The sequence below is a fragment of the Fistularia commersonii genome, chromosome 29 (genome assembly GCF_037954325.1).
Source record: "Fistularia commersonii isolate RoL2024-O1a breed Wild chromosome 29, RoL_Fcom_v1.0, whole genome shotgun sequence".
Taxonomy (NCBI): Eukaryota; Metazoa; Chordata; class Actinopteri; order Syngnathiformes; family Fistulariidae; genus Fistularia; species Fistularia commersonii.
The window spans coordinates 2,137,812-2,157,383 of record NC_141312.1 but is presented as its reverse complement, the minus strand read 5'-3'; the positions used below and the strand labels follow the sequence as shown (position 1 = coordinate 2,157,383).

At 35.0% G+C, this 19,572-nt stretch overlaps 2 protein-coding genes across 5 annotated transcripts; both read right to left on the bottom strand.

The window, feature by feature from the left end:
- Positions 1–280: 280 nt before the first annotated feature.
- Positions 281–9,771, bottom strand: LOC147216615 (palmitoyltransferase ZDHHC20-A-like). 4 transcript variants are annotated; one of them, XM_086177355.1, is made up of 13 exons: positions 9,204–9,771; positions 7,771–7,797; positions 5,332–5,426; positions 5,100–5,220; positions 3,465–3,534; positions 3,091–3,123; positions 2,860–2,980; positions 2,445–2,577; positions 2,246–2,372; positions 2,067–2,153; positions 1,911–1,990; positions 1,114–1,190; positions 281–986 (listed from the first exon to the last, which is right to left on the bottom strand). In XM_086177355.1, exons 1-12 carry the CDS (start codon positions 9,400–9,402, stop codon positions 1,147–1,149), a joined length of 1,137 nt encoding a protein of 378 aa, XP_086033481.1. In that variant the 5' UTR covers positions 9,403–9,771; the 3' UTR covers positions 281–986; positions 1,114–1,146. The 4 variants fall into 4 exon arrangements, with proteins under 4 accessions (XP_086033481.1, XP_086033482.1, XP_086033480.1 ...); XM_086177356.1 differs by having other exon boundaries at positions 1,144–1,190; XM_086177354.1 differs by having other exon boundaries at positions 1,148–1,190.
- Positions 9,772–10,960: 1,189 nt separating this feature from the next.
- Positions 10,961–17,589, bottom strand: pcyt1bb (phosphate cytidylyltransferase 1B, choline b). The gene is made up of 8 exons (XM_086176865.1): positions 17,382–17,589; positions 15,745–15,844; positions 14,424–14,540; positions 13,158–13,309; positions 12,996–13,074; positions 12,783–12,925; positions 12,509–12,697; positions 10,961–11,239 (listed from the first exon to the last, which is right to left on the bottom strand). The coding sequence occupies exons 1-8, from the start codon at positions 17,469–17,471 to the stop codon at positions 11,012–11,014; spliced, it is 1,098 nt and encodes a 365-aa protein (XP_086032991.1). The 5' UTR covers positions 17,472–17,589; the 3' UTR covers positions 10,961–11,011.
- Positions 17,590–19,572: the final 1,983 nt, after the last annotated feature.

The window sequence follows — 19,572 nt, the reverse complement described above, 5'->3', positions numbered from 1 at the left end:
ACATGCATATATATATATATATACGTATTTATATATATATGTAATATATATGTATAATAATATATATAATTATGTATACACAAATACATCTATGCGTACATACATATATATGTATAATGTATACATACATATGCATGTATGTATATATGTATGCATGTATACATATATGTATACATACATGTATGTACATATACATGCATACATATACATGCATAAATACATATATATGTACAATGTATACATACATATGCATGCATGTATATATGTATGCATGTATACATATATGTTTACATGTGGATATATGTACACAGTAATGGATATATATATGTATGTAATCATACACACATACATATGTATACATACATACATACATACATACAAACATAATTACATACATATGTATACATATATGTAAGTGTATGTATGTATGGATGGATGTATACATGTATGTATGTATACATACATACATATACATGTACTTACATACATATGTATACACACATACATACATATATGTGTGTGTGTGTGTGTATATATATATATATATATATGTATATATATGTGTGTATTTCTCTACTATTGTAAACAGAAAGAGCTTCCGGTGTAAACGGTTTGCGGCGGACTGACCGCCTTCAAGTCCATGATGACATAATTGCACACACAATTCACTTTGTTAAAATGTCTCCCAACCGGAGAGACCCAGGTATTAATGATTAATACTGACAAAAGGGGGGGAACAAAATAAAAAAGGCCAGCAGGAGGAGGCGGGCAGGGGTGGAACATGGAATGTCTTTGGTAAAACAAAAGACAAAAACACGCGATGGACTCGTGGGTCGGACCGGTGCAAGATGGCGTCCGAGGAACGGGAGCGACCTGAAGCGACGCCGTCCGACGGCAGGAGAGGAAGGAGGACGGATCCTGGAGCTGCCGACGGTCACGGACTAAGGCAGCGTTGTAGACAAGCTCTGCAGTGGCGTCTTTGTGATCTGCGGCGGGCACGGAGCAGTTAGACGCGGGAAAATGAAATCTGAAAATACTTACATTTACTTACATTACTATTATTATGTTGAAATTTTTTCAATAAATCAATGATACCAGATTACATGCCAATACAGTGTATGTCAGCACTCCGCTGAGCTGCACCTACTAAGGCTCACTCTCCATCGTCACCGAGACAGCTTGGCCTGCATCTGACGGTAAAGAAAGGGAAAAATAGTATAAAGGTAAAATATAAAAGTATAAATAGAAATATAAGTATTATAAGTAAAATATATTCTAATATCAAAATATGTAAAAATATTGCGATATTACAATATATAAATATATGTATATATAAATGTGTTTTTATTTATCAAATATATATATATATATGTATATATACTTCTTTTTACTGATTCGTGTATATACATAAATATATACGTATATACACCTCTATCCATGTATACATCTATATCAATATATAACATAGATATATATACATATACATATATACACATATGTACATACATATATATACACACATATATATACATTTTATGTGTGTGTGTGTATATATATATATATGCATATCTACATATATACACGTATTTACATATTTATATATACTTACATACATATAATTACACATATATATACATATATATACACAAATGTATCCATCAAAATGTGTATATATGTACATCATATAACCATACATATACACCACTGTATATATACATATATATTTATATATACACATAAACATATACATATGCACATACACACACATACATATGCATTTATGCATACACACACACACATACATATATTGATATATACATACATATATACACATACATATAGATTCTATTTACATATTGAATTGTTAAATATTCTATATTCAAAATAGGGAAAAAACATCATCGACGTACCAATTTTCTCTTTTTTCTCATCCGTCACTTGTTGCTTCTCGTTGCACAATACGCCGCAGGGGGGCTCCTCACCGACAGGGCTGGAGACGAAATAAAACAAGAGATTTTCAGCCAGGGAGTCACTGGGGAATTAATAAAAGAAGCAAAGATACTAGCCTTTTGCCGTTCTGCTGGAGGACGCTGTTTGCATGTTCGGGGTCGAGGTGCACCAGCCTGGTCACGAAGGAGTGTCCGTCCCCTGGACTGAAGCACACAAACATCAGATTTATTTCCATCAGCGCGAATGCGACAGGGGTTTATCTGCATCTGCGTGAGGTCCTCAGGAGGAGCATCACCTGGAGAAGACGGGGAACATCCAATACTTGACTTGATCCCCGAACACCTCGCTGACGTTCCGGCAGAAGCCCAGGGAAAACCCGTTTTTGTCCGGCCCGTTCGTGAAAACCGGGGCTCGGAACGCCTCTGGAAGAAACCCAAATTTAAGGAGTCACAGAATCCGTTGCTCGTAAAGGAAAAGAACAAATGTGTCCGTACCGATGGTGGTCCGGTTCTTTCCCACCAGCCACAGGTGGTAGCTGAAGAGGGACAGGATGCTGATAAAGAAAAGGGCCGCCACGAAAAACAGAAACAAGATGTGGAATTTGGCGTGTGTGTCCGGCAGCTGCTTCTGGACGCAGAGGGAAAGACAGTGTTACGGCCTCAGGGATTTTTTTTTTTTTTTCTTTTTAGCCAACAACCACAATAGAACAATAGATGATAGACATTAATTTTTCCTTTTTTTTTTTTTTTTTTTTTTTTGTTAATAATCTAATTTTTATTTTTTAACAAAAAAAAATATTCCAGAGGAAAAACACTTGGAAAACTATAAACACAAGTGTGCACCGGAAGAAATGGGGTGATTTTACAGAAAAATAATAAATAGAAAAATAAGGAACTATTTTGTGCTTACTGTCCAGAATTTGATGAAATATTGAACGACGGTGGCGCAAATGACGGCGCAGTAGAGCGAGGCGTAGGCCAGGAACAGGACAAAGAACTTGTAGTTTGAGAATCCGACGCAATTGTTCACCCTGAGAGAAGCAGAACGAAGGAGGGGAACATGAAAAGGGCAGAAATTAGTTTGCGTAAGAAAGAAGTGACAAATAAATCGGATTTAAAGTGAGTCAAAGTTCTCCAGTACCAGGGACAGTGATGGTCCATCTTCAGCACGCACCTAGAAGAAAAAGGGCGTGACGGATTTAGCAGGTAGCCATTTACAACGAAGATAAGATAAGATCGACTTTATTGATCCGGCCACGGGGAAAAATTCAATAAACAAAGACCATGTACAATAGAATATAAAATATAATAATAAATTATTTAATAAATTATAATAAAAAAACCTAAATTATTCCACGTCTTGGAAAATTTCACAAAATTTTTTACAACCACCTTAAAAATCAGTGTTAAATATATATATATATATAAAAAAAAAACATTTTTATTAAAAGTCATATTTATTAACTTTGACTTAGAATACAATACTTTTGGTAGGATTACTGATGATGCACTCACATCTCGCAGGTGGAGCAGTGATGGCAGCGGTCAGGTTTGATCACCTGGCAGGGGTCACAGTACCTGATGGCTTTTTTGGGGGGAAACAAACAATATATAAGATTAATGTGCTTTACATTTAACTAATGGACGTCAAAGACCACGTTTACGTTTGCATTGATCCAAAATGGCGGCGCGGAGGCGCGGCGGCTCTCGGCGCTCCCTCCCTGAGTTGCACAATAATGTCGTGATCATAAGATCTGTTAAATTTCACAACCTCTGCACGAACAGCACTTCTGCAAACCTCATTTACAATATTCTACTTCTTTACGTGCGATAACAGTGCCACCCAAACGTGCAACAGTCTGCATAGATGTGTGAAATCTGTACAATGTAATGATGGAGTAGGTTTACTTTGTAATTATGTGTATCTACTTGAACTCTCTGTGTGAATGTGTGTGTGTGTGTGTGTGTGTCTGTTAGTGTGTGACACCTCCACACATCTACATGTCCTTGTTTGGAAATTACAATAAGGCTTTTCCATTCTATGTTTAACATCTGCATTTTTCAGCAAGTAAAAATAAGGTACAAATGAAGGATTTTAGATGATTTAGGGTGATGCAGATATAGAGGCTGCTTGGAAAAAAATAATCGTTTATTATTATTATTATTACTATTATATGTTTGATATATATATATATTAATCTATACATATATTATAATCATTATTACATATTGAATAATCATAATGATAATAATAAATGATGATTATACACATACATGTATACACATGTGTGTATACATATACATATGTATGTATATATATATGTGTATATATATACACACATATACATGTGTATATATACACACTCAAATATATATATACATATATAATATATATATATATATATATATTTGTGTGTGTGTATATATATGATTTATCCTTCACATATTTCTTACAAAAACTATATCATACATACATTATATATATGTATATATACACACATATATATGCACACGTGTGTATATATATATATATCTATGTATATTTCCACACACACACACGCACACACACACACACACTATAGATATATAGAAAGGGTGAAAAGGTGAACTAAAGGATTGAAACCATGTGACCAGGAGTCAAATTCATGCCAAGTTGACACAAAACGAGGAACTAGTTTATTGCTATTTCATGCAACAGAGCCATTTTTTCTGACATGGTTCACCGGAGCAGCGCTGGTGTTTGTGAGCGGAGGACACGTTGCGTCCCAGCAGAGATTACAAGGTGCACCGAGTCTAATTAATCTGCATGTTCAGTGTTCACCTGCAAACACACCGCGGGCGGGACGGAAAATATCAACTTCCGAACAACAACCAGGGAGATATTTATTCACACCGAGCAGGAAGAAGGAACATGTGCAAATAGACTGAGGTTACTATATAGCTTTACATTCATATTCAATCATTTTCAACACGCTTTTTTGACATTAACAAATTATTACAATCATATTAATCCGGCAAAATCCTTATTAAACGCATTAAGATGTCATGAAGAGCAGGAGTGCGTCACCAAAACAGAAACGGTCTGATCCAAAGGGTGCAAAATTAAGGAATTTTTTTAAAAATATTTGCAACGGATGCGTGACGTCTCACCTCCGCCTGCCGTGCGCGTGTACACGGGTAAATTCCGGGCGACTTTCTTGAGGATCTCCTGCTGCATCTCGGCTCTCTCTTCCCTCTCGTACAGCTCCTTCTCCATTCGAGGGAGCGCAAACTGAGTGGAGAGCAGATTCGGTCAGAGCTGATTGTGGGTTTGAAGAGGTTTATGATGGAAACGTGTAACAATCCTGGAGGGGAGAAGAAAAGAGATGTTCTTCTCACTTACGGCTTTTGAGGGTTGAGTTGGCCTGGACCAGATGGTTTTCCAGTAAGACCACACAAACAGGAAGAGGAATATGTGAAAGATGACCAGGTAGCTGACTGTCGAGGCAGAAAAAGTAGTTAACAAAAGGCAGATGCGGAAATCTAACACCGATCTGAGCTTTAAATACGTAATTCAATCATTACAGCTTCTCCAGCAGACTGATACAGGAAATCTGTCCTCACTCATGCTATAAACCTAGACAATAATTCACTCTGATCACTTGCTGCACTACTTGAAATTGCCACTTTGCTCATTATTTATTATTTGTTATTTATTCCTGTATATTGGTTAATATGGGGAGACTTTTTATCATATCTATCCCGAATTTATTTATTTTTCGCTTTAGCTATATTTTATTTATTTTCTATGTGTATTTTTAACTTCAGCTTTTTAGCTTTATTTTTTCATTTTTTTGTATGGGTATTTTAACCTTAAGCTTTATATTATTTATTTTTTAACGTGTATTATCAGCTTAAGCTTTATTTTATACATGTATTTTTAGCTTTAGCTATATTTTCTTTATTTTTTATTTGTATTTTTAACTTTTCCTATTCAGCTTTATTTTATTTATTTTTTTAAGTGTATTTTTAGCTTTAGCTTCATTTTATCAATTTTTTCATGTATTTTTAGCGTCAGCTATATTTCTATGTGCATTTTTAACTTAAGCTTTTTAGCTTTACTTTGTTTATTTTTTATGTTTTTTTTTTAAGCTTTAGCTTTATTTTATTTATTTCTTCAGTGTATTTAAAAGTTGGCTTTTTAGCTTTATTTTGTTTATTTTTTTACATGTATTTTCAGCTTTAGCTTTATTTTAGCTTTATAATGCACCACTGACACTGTCCCAATCACTCTATTGCACTACTTTGCATAACTTGCCATTTTGCGCAATCAACCTCAATTGCCCTGATTTCACTTTACTTTTTCCACTTTATTTAATGCCTGAATCAGCAAATCTGATTCTGAAATGCAGAGATAATATCCTGCAATGGCAGGGGTGGGCAATTATTTTCTTTGGCTGGCCACATTTCTTATCTAATTTTTATCCACTAGCCAACAAGGTATCATGTAAATTGAACAAAATGAAAATTGCAATTTAAATATTGAATTTTTGGGGCATTTTTTTTCAACTTTAAAATCATTAATGATCATAAAAATGTACAGACATTATTTTGTACATTATCATCCATAAAACATAAACAAAAGGAAAAAATAAGGAGCTTCTAAATTCAATATTGATTGAAAATACTAATTAAAATATTAAAAGAAAATGGTTTGGCAGACCAGATGTGGCACGTAAATTGCATAAAAGCGCATCAGCCCTGGTTCGATTCAGACAAGGGGGACTTTTCTGTGTGGAGTTTGCATATTCTCCCCATGTCTGCGTGGGATTTCCTCAGGGTTCTCCATTTTTTTCCCAAAAAAATTTAAAAAATTGCCCCGAATGAATGAGTGAGTGAATGGTTTGTCTATGTATGCGGCCCTGCGATTGACTGGCGACCAGTTGACTCTCGCTGACTAACTTGACAACCGGGACAGGCTCCAGCATCCCCATAAAACAAAGAGCAAAAATAACATTTTGGACTCTACAAGATTTGTGCATGAAGTTTTGATTGACGGATCTTTTTGGAAATTGGTATTCACTCAACCCAAAAGGGCTCATGTTACACCTCTGTTCATCCAGTTGCACTGGCTACCAGTAGCTGCCAGGATCAAGAACAAGGCCCTGACCCTGGCATTCAAAACCACCTCAGGAACAGGTCCAGCATATCTGAACCAAATGATAAGACCTTACGTTCCCGGCAGAGAGCTGCGTTCCTCTAATACAAACCTACTAGCAGCACCTTTTGCTCGCTCTAAGCGATCTCAGGCAAAACTGTTCTCAGTTCTACAACTTCAGTGGTGGAACAAACTTCTGGAAGCAACAAGACTAGCATCATCTATCTCAACCTTCAAGAAACAGGTAAAAACTTTTCTCTTTCAGGACTATTTACTGCACTGATGCTTGAGCTGCCCCAGATCAGGTTAGGCACCAAGTTAGGCTATGCAGTGTGTGTGTGTGTGTGTGTGTACGTATGTGTATGTTTTTGTCTTAAAAAAAAAAAAAAAACTAACCCAAGCTTACTGTTCTGTATATTTCCTGTGCGTCTTGTATTTGCAAGTGTTATTTGCAGTGCTTATGTCCTCTATTGTAAATCGCTTTGGATAAAAGCGTCTGCCTAATGTAATGTAATGTAAAAACAACCAGAAGTTAGTCGGCGTGTGAGAAGAGGATGCAGAGAAAAAGGGTCAGACGGAGGAGGTGGATTCTAACAGGAGCAGCCGAACGTAAAACAACAGGAAGGAGACGATATAATAATTTGTGCATAAATAAGTCACCGGCCGGGGCGGTGTGCAACTTACTTCGTTCTGCATTGTCAGGGATTGTATCTGCAAGAAAAACACAAATCAATGCGCAAATTCAAAATTCCCCCAACTACGCCGGCCCTCTCCCTCTCCGTGGCGCCATGTGGCAGCAGCCTGGCACGGCCAGCAGCGCCCATAAGGGAGAGCTTTGTTTAAGCAGCAGGGATGTCCCTCTCCTGACTGTAGCTGCTACGTCTACATGCTGATAATGGTATCATCGGTTCCAGGCTGCAGCGCGACATAAAACCCCGTCTGTGAGCGAGGGGGACGGTGCATGTCACAGCACGCGCGGCGCCTGGAAACTCCAAACCGTTGGAAAGATGCTACATGATAGCACGGTTTCAGAAATGCTAAATTGAAATTAATGATAACGGTTCAATCGCGTGGATGGGAGTTTCATGTGCTATTATGGGGCAAAGTCACGTAACATGTCCCATTTGCGATGGATTATTAACCGTGTGTCATCATTAACCGCTCGTGCACGTTTATGTTATTTCATGCAGTATGTGCAACATTACTTTTTGTGCAATGCTATTTTCAACATCGTGAGATTTTTTTTTTTTTTTTTTTTTAACATGAATATGTGCAATTTTTCTCTTCACTTTTACATTTTGGAGCCATTTTGGTACAAGTGTTTCCTTTAAGATGAATGAAGTTTTATCTTATCTAATTAAATCAAAGCTATTTACACTGGGGACCTAAAAGACTTTGGTCGATTTGTCAGTCCGTGAATTATTGATTTACTCGTTATGTGTTCGAATTGAAACCGTCACAAAAAATGTCAGCGATTATTAAAATAAAGAATCATGATATTGAGTTTGACATTGTTTTCTTCGATTCAACCTGAGGAAAAGTTCATGACGAGACAAATTGTCAACCTTATGAGTCTTATAAAGCAAAACCAACTGATAAAGTTAAACAAAAGTCATAGTCCACTTTTTACGTTCACACAGAGCATTGAAATTGTGTTTCTTTAAGACTCACGGTACAAAAGTAGAAAAAATTATAAATAATTTGTCACAGAGAACAACAAACAATGACGAGTTATGCTGGGGTAAATAAGGCTAGAGTGCAATTTTTTTAAATTTGATTTTTCAAGTGACAAAAGTGCTAAAGTGCAGTTGGAAAGAAAAAAAAAAAGAAGCTTGCAGCCACAAGTACATCTCCTAATTAAGGCACTAAAATTTAATTATTAACCACGACTTAAAAACTAATATTTTAGAGGGGGCAAAAAAGTTGCAGGGCAATATTAACAATATAAGTCAAGCTGTCATTTGCGATTATATTTGATTAAACGACTAATTTGTCCTGTGCAGGGAGCAGCCTGCAGGAGGCGACTTTAAATCTCCCTTCAGCTCATTAAAGTTGACCACTGCGGACAAAACATGACTCCTCCGCCACTTTAAACACTTCAAAACAAGTGTACTCACAAACACAAAGCTCCACGACGTAGGCGTAGTACGACCAGCCGACGACCAGGTTGATAAACAGCACAGGTGTCCAGTTGAGCGTCCGCTTGCAGCACCGCAGGGCGTCGGAGGGCGCCATCTTTAATCCGTCTGAGACGCCGGCCCGTGACGTCACGTCCATCCAGCCGTAGTAACGCGGATCCCCGCTTGCACTGAGCATGCGCAGATGTGAGCGCAACCTCCCCCCCTCCCCCCCTCCCTCGACGAGGGGAAAAAAACAAAAACCAAAACAACAAAAATAAATAAATAGATAAATAAAAGATAGAAACCAAAAAACAAAAACTAAAAAATACAAAAAAACAAATGAAAAACAAATAAAAACTAAATCAATAAATTAATCAATAAATGATAAAAACTACAAACCAAAAACCAAAAACAGACAAAAACAAAAACTAAATGAATAGATAAATAAATACCAAAAACCGAAAACCAGAAAACAAAAACCAAAAAACAAAATCCAAAATCCAAAATCCAAAATCCAAACACAAAAACAAAAACTAAATAAATAAATAAATAGATAAATAAATAAATAAATAAATAAATAAATAAATAAATAATAAAAACCAAAAACCAAAATCCAAAATCCAAAATCCAAAATCCAAAATCCAAAATCCAAAAAACAAAAACAAAAACAAAAACAAAAACAAAAACTAAATAAATAAATAAAAACCAAAATCAAATTAATGGATTGTAATTGAATACAATTGTATGGCAGAAATCTAGCAAATTAGTGAACTGGCATGTAACGAATTGAACAAAAAATTATATGAAACAATTGAATCTATAGCTTGCATCTGACTAAAATTGTATATTACAAATTGAGGAAATTAAGTTATTGTCTTGTTACAAGTCGAAGAAAATTACATTTCAATACACTATAATATGATTTTAAATAATATTTCTTAAATTTCATGCGATTAAATTAAATGCATTGTAATGAAATTCAATTGTATGGCAGAAACCTATGTTAGCTGTCTTAAATAAATTGAAAAAAAAAAAGTGAAACGATATCTTTAAAAAAAATAAATTAAATCAATAGATTGTCATCAAAGAAAATGGTAAGCCAAAAACAATGCAAATTATGATACTGTTTTGTAGCAAATAAGATAAACATATCGATGATAAATCAAATTAAATTAAATTAAATCTATAGACTGTAATGAACTACCTGTCTTTAAGCGCATTGTAAAAAAATGATATGAAAATTAAATTGAATTACATTAAATTAATCAATAGTTAATCAATAGTTAATTAATCTTGCCTAAAAAAATAACTCTAACCTATTACTTTATTACATTGTGTTGTACTATTTGATGCTGTCATTCTTCCGAACAAACTTTGCATTTTACCATTTTACTTTTCTTTCCTTCACAGTAACAATTCTCCCAACCATCCTATAACGCATCTGCTCACAGTTATGTCTACATTTAAACTCTTATGTCAGCACAGAAGTTATATCACAGCCTGGACGTCATAATAAACCTTGCGATGTCATAACATGGTAAAAAAAAAAATATATGTGTGTGTGTGTGTTCTCAATAAATCTGAATATAGCTTGAAGTGCAACACATGTGAAAGCTTTAACAAGGGAAAAAAGCACGGTTAAGAAGTAGTGTTTTCTTCCTTTATTTTCCAGGCTTTAAATAGCATTGAGAGATATTGCACTTGAATAACAGCCGCTAAATTAAAATACCTCCTTTTTTTAATTGGTTGTGTCACATTAATCGGCGTCACAGAAATGCAAGCAATGCTGCCCTGCATGTTTTATTTTAGGCCGTCGCATTCTTCTTCGAGGACGGCCTCCCCTTTCTACGCGAGAGGGGAGAGGATGGAGAAGATGGAGAGGAGGGAGGAGAGAGTGAGGATGGAGAGGTGGTGATGGAGGAGACGGGAGAGACGGAGCGGCGTCTGGTGGGGCTGCTGCTCGGGGATCCCCGCGGCGACGAGTACGGGGACAGGGCTTGAAGCATTCGTCCACTCCGCTCCTGGATCGCATGCTGGATGAATTGAAAGCATAAGATTTTTCATTTTCCTCAAACTATGTATCTCGTATACAGACGCAACGTACGAATTCTTTTTTTTCTGTTGACTTCTCGAGCCGCATCGTGTATTCGGATGGTGAAGTAAGATCACGGTAAAGGTAAAAATATGTCGATTTTTTTTTTTTTTATTCTAACTCAAAAGACTCAAAAAAGTTATGTGAGCGTGAAGAAAAAAATTACAAAAATAATTAGAATAAATAATCAAATAAAATCTATTTTATTTAAATTGAAACATAAAATAAAATAAATAGAAATATGTAAAGTTACCAAATGATAAACAAAAATCCTAAATACTAAATTAAAAATGACCTGATTGATTGAGGCTTGCATACAATTACACTAAATAATTGTAATGTAATAATTGATTTAATAATGATAAAAAAATATATAATTAAATAAAATCAATTACTTAGTTATAAATAAATAGATCAACAAATAAATAGATAAATAAATAAATAGATAAATAGGTAAATAAATAAATACAAATATTTGAAGTTGTCAAACAATAAAGGAAAACAAAAACACAACATTAAAAATGACCTGATTGATTGATGATTACATACAATTACATAAATTAAATGTCATGTACCAATTAATTTATATAAATGTGGTAATTAAATAAAATTGAATTAAAACTAATTTAGATAAAAAAAGAAAAATGAATTTAAATATATACAGTTGCAAAATAGTAAACAAAAAAGCCTGAAGACTAAATCAAAAAAAATTAAAAATTACCTGATTGATTGATGCCTACATACAATTACATTAATCAAATTTAATTAAATAATAATTTAAAAATTGTAATAAAAATTGTATGATTAAATAAAAATAAATAAATAAATAGAAATATACAAAGTTGCCAAATAGTTTACAAAAACCCTGAAGACTAAATTAAAAATTACCTGATTGATTGTTGCTTACATACAATTACATTAATTAAATGTTACGTAATAATGAATTTAATCCTAGTAATAAAAATACTTTAATTAAATCAAATCAATTAATTAAATTAAATAAATAAATGGAAATATAAAGAGTTGCCAAATAATAAACAAAAACCCTGAAAACGAAATTAAAAATGACCTGCATCACTGACGCTTACATTCAATTAAGAGCAGACATTCAACCATCCACCCTCGCATTCACACGCCGGAATCGAAGCGGGTTAACTAGCGCTGACTGTCTATCAGACTGTTCGACGGGTTAACGCGAGGGTAAACACACCCAGGCTCCGTCGGGTCCGAAGAGCTCCAGGAAGTTGCCGATGAACTCCCTTGACTTCTCCTCCCACTTGTGGATGAGGTCGTGGCTCTTCTCCTCCACCCTGTACACGAAATGTTTGGACTTCTCCTCCACCGTGCGAACCGTCTCCTTCATCTTGTCCACTTGATTCTGGAGTCTGTATTTATTCTCCTGTCGAGCGAACGCGATACGTTTCGACATTTTGTCGCCGTTGTTGTTTCTTTTTTAATTTTTCGCTATAAATCCGACCCGTCACCTTGATGAATCCAACATTCAGCTCCCGTGCCGTGTAGCCCCTCTGCAGGTTTCGTCTCACGTAGATGTCGTAATCCCGGACGATGCGGGTGATCAGGTCGGACGTGGAGATGCCCTCTGTCCTCTGGGTGGCCACGAACATCCCTGACATCCACGCACAAGGCCTTACATTCAGAAGAAAAGGAACCGGGAAAGACCTCAGATGCACCCATACCTGCATCCTTGATGTGTTTGTAAACATCCTCCGATCCGGCGGAGGTGTAAGGGATGTCATCGTGGGCCACAAAGTCAATCTGTTAGCAAACGCAAACCCCCCCGAATCTGTCACATTTCATTCCTCCGGAGGCCGTTTTCCTCCGACGGCAACACCTTTCACCTTGTGCTTCTTCAGGAACTCCGGCGTCAGGGTCCAGGGAGCGTCCCGCACCACCTCGTCCACATAGCGACAGTGTCTCAGGGCGTCATAGCGCTCGTCCTCCGTCATCACCGTGAAGCCCTTGAACTTGTGCGTGAGTTCGTCGCTGCACACTAGAGACACGGACGCGCTCGGAATCATCGATTATCCGGAAACCTTCACGCTGTGAACCGCAAGACCATTCTTTGTACGTTTCTTTCACAGATGCAGACAGCAAGCTAGTGAGAACCTTATGGCTTTTGAAAATAATTAACAATTACTTTATTAGAATGTATTTAATTTTAGTTTGTTTATTTTTAAAGTGTAATTTTTTTTGTAACATTTCTACATAAATGTCTATATACTGATACTATATATTGATCTTGCACTAGCCGTTAAAAAAAAAAAAAAATTGCATTTATTCTTTAATTTATCTGTAAATACTGCACATTCTGCACATATGCACTTCTGCTTTTATCACTTCTGATTAGATGCTAACCGCATTTTTTTACTCTTTATCCTTAAATTTGTAATGACAATAAAGTTGAACCGAATTTAATAAAACATGTAAAAATATTTTTGTCCCTCTTTCTGCGCGTGTTAGTAAAAGAAGAGAGGACGGCATTTTTGCTTTGCTTCCGCTGGATCATTTAAGTTTGGCTTTTTTTTTTCATATATGTATATCACATATATTCACACAAATAGACATTGAGTATTTTTCTTAAAAGTAACCTTCAATCCAGCTTCAAGTTCAAAATACTTTGTTGCATGCAGGTGTTCATTGATTTAAAAAAATGACCAAAAAAAGCTATCTTTTAAATGTCTTCTAATTTCTCTCAATTTTTATTTATATTTATTTTTATTTTTATTTTTATTTTTATTTTTATTTTTATTTTTATTTTTATTTTTATTTTTATTTTTATTTTTATTTTTATTTTTATTTTTATTGATACTGTAAAAGTCACGCTGCTGTGACAAAAAAATTACCCCTCTGGGGATCAATAAAGTTTATCTTATCTTATCTTATCTTATCTTATCTTATCTTATCTTATCTTGAATGTTGAGTTGTGGTCGTGCTGCGTGCAAAGACGGCTCTGCTGCAGGAACATGCCTTTCTACGAGCCCCGAACCCTTGTTGCATCACAACCATGGGCTTAAAACAGTCATTTCATCCCCTTTAAAAGCCACTCTTATGAAATTTGAATCAATTGCACAAAAAAATCTGAAATCTAATGGTGGATAGTTTACCTCCCACAATCAGATGCGTGTTTGGGAACACATTCTTGGCCTGCATCAGCGCCCGAGCGTGGCCAGAATGGAACAGGTCAAAGATCCCGTCGGCGTAAACTCTCACCGGACGATGAGCTACAAGGTGAGATTATCGTTTAATCATTTTATCATTTTGCCGGCTTATTTTTTCCACGGCGATATAAACTAATCATACAGTCATAAACTGCATACAGTGGTCCCTTAAGATACGAATTTAATTTGATCCAAAAGGGTTGATTTCTTTGTATCTTAAATGATTTTTCCCCATTTAAAATAACAGAAAATAACTTAATTCATTCCAAACCCGCCCCAAAACTCACAAAATGGTACATAACGTGGATGCATTGCGATTATATTCACTTGCTTTGCTATTATTTTGTGTTCTTCTTTCTGGGTTCACCGCTTTATTTTAAAAAATACACAAAATAAGCACAAAGATATAAAATGATGGCACACGAAGGATAGGAAGACGACATGAGATACGTTTTGATTTTCACGCTCTCGTATTCGTATCTTGACTTTTTTTTCACATTTCAAAGATAAAATTAGCTCGAATCATATCATTCATATCTTAAAAAAAATCATATATAAAGCAATTTGTATCCCAAGGAGCAGCTGTACTTCATACAAACAACGCATTAGCACATCGTGTTGTGTAACATTCTAATCTGATTCTGTGTGTGCAATAATAATAAAAGAATAATAATACTATAATAATACTAACACAGCCCTTATTATTCTCTGACCTTGTTTTATGACATGTAAGCATATTATTGCATTTTGTTTTTTTTTATTTATTTATTCATTCAATGTTATTCTTACAATTTCTTACAGTGATGAACAGTATAGTAATTTATACATACAGATATGTTATGTTATTTTATTTTATTTATTTTTTCTATTTTTTTTTTTTTTTTTTAATTCATTTTTATCCTTTGATGTTCACAATTTGATGCTGCTACCCCATTTGCCCCCCTATTGCCCCTTGGAGACAAATAAAGTTTTTTCTGATTCTGATTCAGATTCTGGCACAAGGTCTCTGTGGTATAAATGAATTATAATTGTAAATGATAAAAACCCAAACTACGGGTCTGTGGAATATAAAACAAAACAGATTTTGGAGCGAATAAAAACAATGTAATCAATTGTTTATCATAAAATGATGCAATATTGTATCTGTGTGCACTTTATCGTCTATTGCGCTCTTTACTGTTGATTTTTACCGCTGATTTTGACTTAGATTTTTATATAAAAAAAAAAAAAAAAAAAATTGGCCTTATATGAGTTTATGACGCGTCACCTGGTGTGCCTCTCTTGGCCTGAGCGACGGACAGCTTCTCCGCCGGGGCCTCGGAGTCGCAGCCCGAGGGTTTGGCGAAAGCGGCGGGCTCCCGCAGAGCCTGGATGAGGAGACGTTGCAGAAGCAACAGCATAAATCATCTGTAACTCACGCTATATCAGGGATCCATCACATCACCTTCTCCAACGGCTGCCGTCAAGGAGGTTTGGGACAATCAATGTAAAAGCAATGTAAAAAAAGGGTTTTTACCCCAATTCGGTCACTAAATTCAGCCCAAGCGTGAACACTTGAAATTGTTTGGGTTTTTTTAAACTTTTTTCCTTCTATATATTTATCTCTTTAATCCTCTTGAATATATTTTTTGTCTTATATTTTTTCGTATCTTCTATGTTGTAAGAATAAGAATAAGAATAAGAATAAGAATAAGAATAAGAATAAGAATAAGAATAAGAATAAGAATAAGAATAAGAATAAGAATAACTTAGGAAATTGTTGTGCCAGAGTTACAAGAAAAATATAACAATGATAAATAGAAAATTAAATAAACAGTAAAAAATAAGAGAAAAAGGGAGAATAAAAAATACAAATAAACTATAAAGTGTTTTAAGTAAGAAGTGAAAGATAAGGAATGTACAAGAGTATGAAAAAATATTGTACGTGTAGCTGTTATGAAATATTGCACGGTTATGAACATATATACAGATACATTATTACAATTTCAATTATTACGATTTACAGTAAGTGGGTGAGATTTTTTTTTTTTTTTAAGGTTTTAAGATTTTAAGATTCCCTGCTTCTGAAGGGAGAGGAATTAAAAAGTCAGATTCTCTTGGAGAGCTCTCCTCCTCCTCCTCCTCCGGGCCCCCGGCTGATAGCAGACTTGTTTACTTTTTGAGTTTCCGCCCCGCCGTAAAAGACAATAAAGATGTCACAACGGCTGGTTCTGGCCGTACCTTCCGACCCTCCTGCAGGCGTGGGCGGAGGGAACGCAATCTTGGATTTTTTTTTTATTCCCTCTTATCAAGGACTTTTTGATTTTATCTTTGCGCATTAAATACGACCTTACATGTGTGCAGAATGTCAGAACCCTCCTTGCATAACAAAGACACACTTAATGAATTAAAGCATCAGTGTGGAATATAAAATAAAACACATTTCGGAGCGAATAAAAACAATGTTATATTGATGCAATATCATATCTGTGTGCACTTTATCGTTTATTGTGCTCTTTATTGTTAATCTGCACTTTGTTAATTTCACGTCACCGTGGTAACGTGAGAAACGTCTTCTGGATTCCTCCGTATGTCTAGTTCGTGTAGAGAAACAACATGTACTCGCGTTTATGTGTCATTAAGTGTCATTAAGCGTTTCGCATTTATGAATAATTTCTATATTCACCGCCTTTTGCTTTACGAATGTCTACCAATGTGAATTACATCTGCTGTCTTGGAATGATTACAACATTGCCACATAAAATTCTCAAAATAATTCCTTATTTTTATGCTATTTTAATGCTATTTTTATATGCTATCTTATTTTTATGCTATTATGCTATCGATATTCAACTCTGTGGTTACAGTGCACAGCGATGATGATGATTAATATTTGATTTTTTTTTTAAAAATGAAGTGTATTACCCTGCTGGGGCCTCTTCTCCTCTGCTGCTGCTGCTGCTGCTGCTGCTGCTGTTGGACGCCTCCGCCTCTGCCTCGTCTCCTCCCGGCCATCCTGGATTATCCTCCAACGTCCGGCGATGTGCTACTTCTGCTGCTCGCAGGGACGCTTCAAACTGTGTGTGTGTGTGTGTGTGTGTGTGTTAGTTTGCATACCACCGTCCTGTCTGATCCTGATGACAGCATAACGTAGAGGTCAAAGTTCAAGCCACGCAACACGGAGATAACCCCCGCATGAGCAGCAGGGCTGAGAACATGTGAGAGACGAAGCGGTGGGAAGTGATGACACACACTCCGACACACACTCCGTCTCACTTCCCCTGCTAGAATCTCACATGTTTGTTGCATGATCTTCCACGCCGGCAGCCTTTGGAACCAAACACAGGAGGACGGCGCGTGCAGACGCTTTACACACAATCCCACGCCTGATGTTATGTAAAAAAAAAACAAAAAAACAGGTTGATGCTTCCTGACGTGACATTAAGGTGAATTTATTTTCCACGTGTTTGTGAAAACCCCCATGAATCGTATGCAAAACCAAAAGGTTCACATTTTAATGCCGAATTCAAACACGTCTTGTTTGCCTCTTTCGGCTCCTGGTCTCAGAAAATTAGAATATTGTGATAAAGTTCTTTATCTTCTGTAAATGCAATTACAAAAACAAAAATGTCATACATTCTAGATTCATTACAAATCAACTGAAATATTGCAAGACTTATATTATTTCAATATTGCTGATTATGGCTTACATCTTAAGAAAACTCAAAAATCCTAGCTAAAAATATTAGAATATCATGAAAAAGTAATAATAAGTAATAATAATAATAATAATATAAGTGAATGAGAGGGTGAAGTTCACTTCTGCATCAGAGAGACGGACATTCAATGAATGCTTCTTTCGAAATGCTAAAAATAGTGGGTTTGCATACTTTCTAGTTTCATAAACGGTTACGGTTGAAATCCTGTCAAATCTCATGCAGCAATGAAAAGAAACTGCCGTCAGAAACACCGTGTTTGACATACTTATGCAAATATTGTGTACTGTTTTTTTTTTTTTCGTAGTTCGGTTCTCGCGATTTATTGTTCTTTAGCGTATTTGTTTGTTTTTTCACAATGAAATAGCCATAATCTAGCCTAAGAAGAAAAAAAAATTTAAAAAATTAAAAAATAAAATTAAAAAAAATAAAATAAAAAAAAATCTAAAAAAATTAAACTTATTTTCTGACAACAATTCTGTACAGTAATTTATGTCTCTATACATCTATGCATCTATCTATCTATATATATATATGTAGATATATATATATCCATATATCTACATATATACAATGTATCCTCGCTACTTTGGGGTTTGGCTTTTGTGCCTTTACTGCTTTGCTTTTTGTAATTCGGATCTTGCAATTGATTATTCTTCAGATGTTTTTTTGCAGTATTTTTATTTTTTTTATTTTATCTTATTTTTTATGAAATAGTCCCATTGTAGCCTCAGAAGAAAAAGAGTAAAAAATATAGTTAAAATTAAAATAAAATTCATTTTATAGAATAAACAAAATACAAGATTTCCTTTGTTAAGATACGCCATGACTACTGCACAGCAAATTCATCATCATTCAAGTTTCAGCACAGCAAAGTATTTTCAATGGCGATTACCCTATAAAATTATTTATTAAAAATATAAAAGTGAAGAGAAGTTTGAAACTTGAATGAATCTTATCTTCTTATCTTCTCTTATCAGTGGTTTTGGTGATAAATACTGAGGCACCGCAAAGCGAAGGAGTTTGTTTGGCAAAGCAGATCTCGTATATTCGTAAAATGAATTTTAGTTTAATTTTACTTTAATTTTTCTTCTTAGTATATAGATATTTCATCACGAAAAAAAATTCAAACATTGCTAAAAAAAATGCTAAAGATCGATAAATCGTGACAACTAAATTAGAAAAAAAATCTGCAAAGTAGCAAGTGTCCACTGCATAATGTTTATATATTATCAACACATTGTTTAGGTGTAATTAGTAAATACAAGTCCTATCTGTTTATATATATTAACACTGTTTATTTTTTAATCTTAGTTTTTTTTATCTGTTCTCACCCTTGCTGTTTTTTTTTTCCACTCTGTTGTCTAATCTTATCCTTGTTATTGCTGTTCACTCTGCTG

What these genes read in the sequence shown, in the direction of transcription:
- LOC147216615 (XM_086177355.1), bottom strand. Translation starts at nt 9,402, where the DNA reads ATGCTCAGTGCAAGCGGGGATCCGCGTTACTACGGCTGGATGGACGTG. An exon ending in CAACTCAACCCTCAAAAGCC is followed by an intron (nt 5,221 to 5,331) that starts GTAAGTGAGAAG and finishes CTCTCCACTCAG; the next exon opens with TTTGCGCTCCCTCGAATGGA. An exon ending in ATTTCATCAAATTCTGGACA is followed by an intron (nt 2,578 to 2,859) that starts GTAAGCACAAAA and finishes CTCTGCGTCCAG; the next exon opens with AAGCAGCTGCCGGACACACA.
- pcyt1bb (XM_086176865.1), bottom strand. Translation starts at nt 17,471, where the DNA reads ATGGCCGGGAGGAGACGAGGCAGAGGCGGAGGCGTCCAACAGCAGCAG. An exon ending in AGTTCCTGAAGAAGCACAAG is followed by an intron (nt 13,075 to 13,157) that starts GTGAAAGGTGTT and finishes GTTTGCTAACAG; the next exon opens with ATTGACTTTGTGGCCCACGA. An exon ending in TGAATGTTGGATTCATCAAG is followed by an intron (nt 12,698 to 12,782) that starts GTGACGGGTCGG and finishes TTCGCTCGACAG; the next exon opens with GAGAATAAATACAGACTCCA.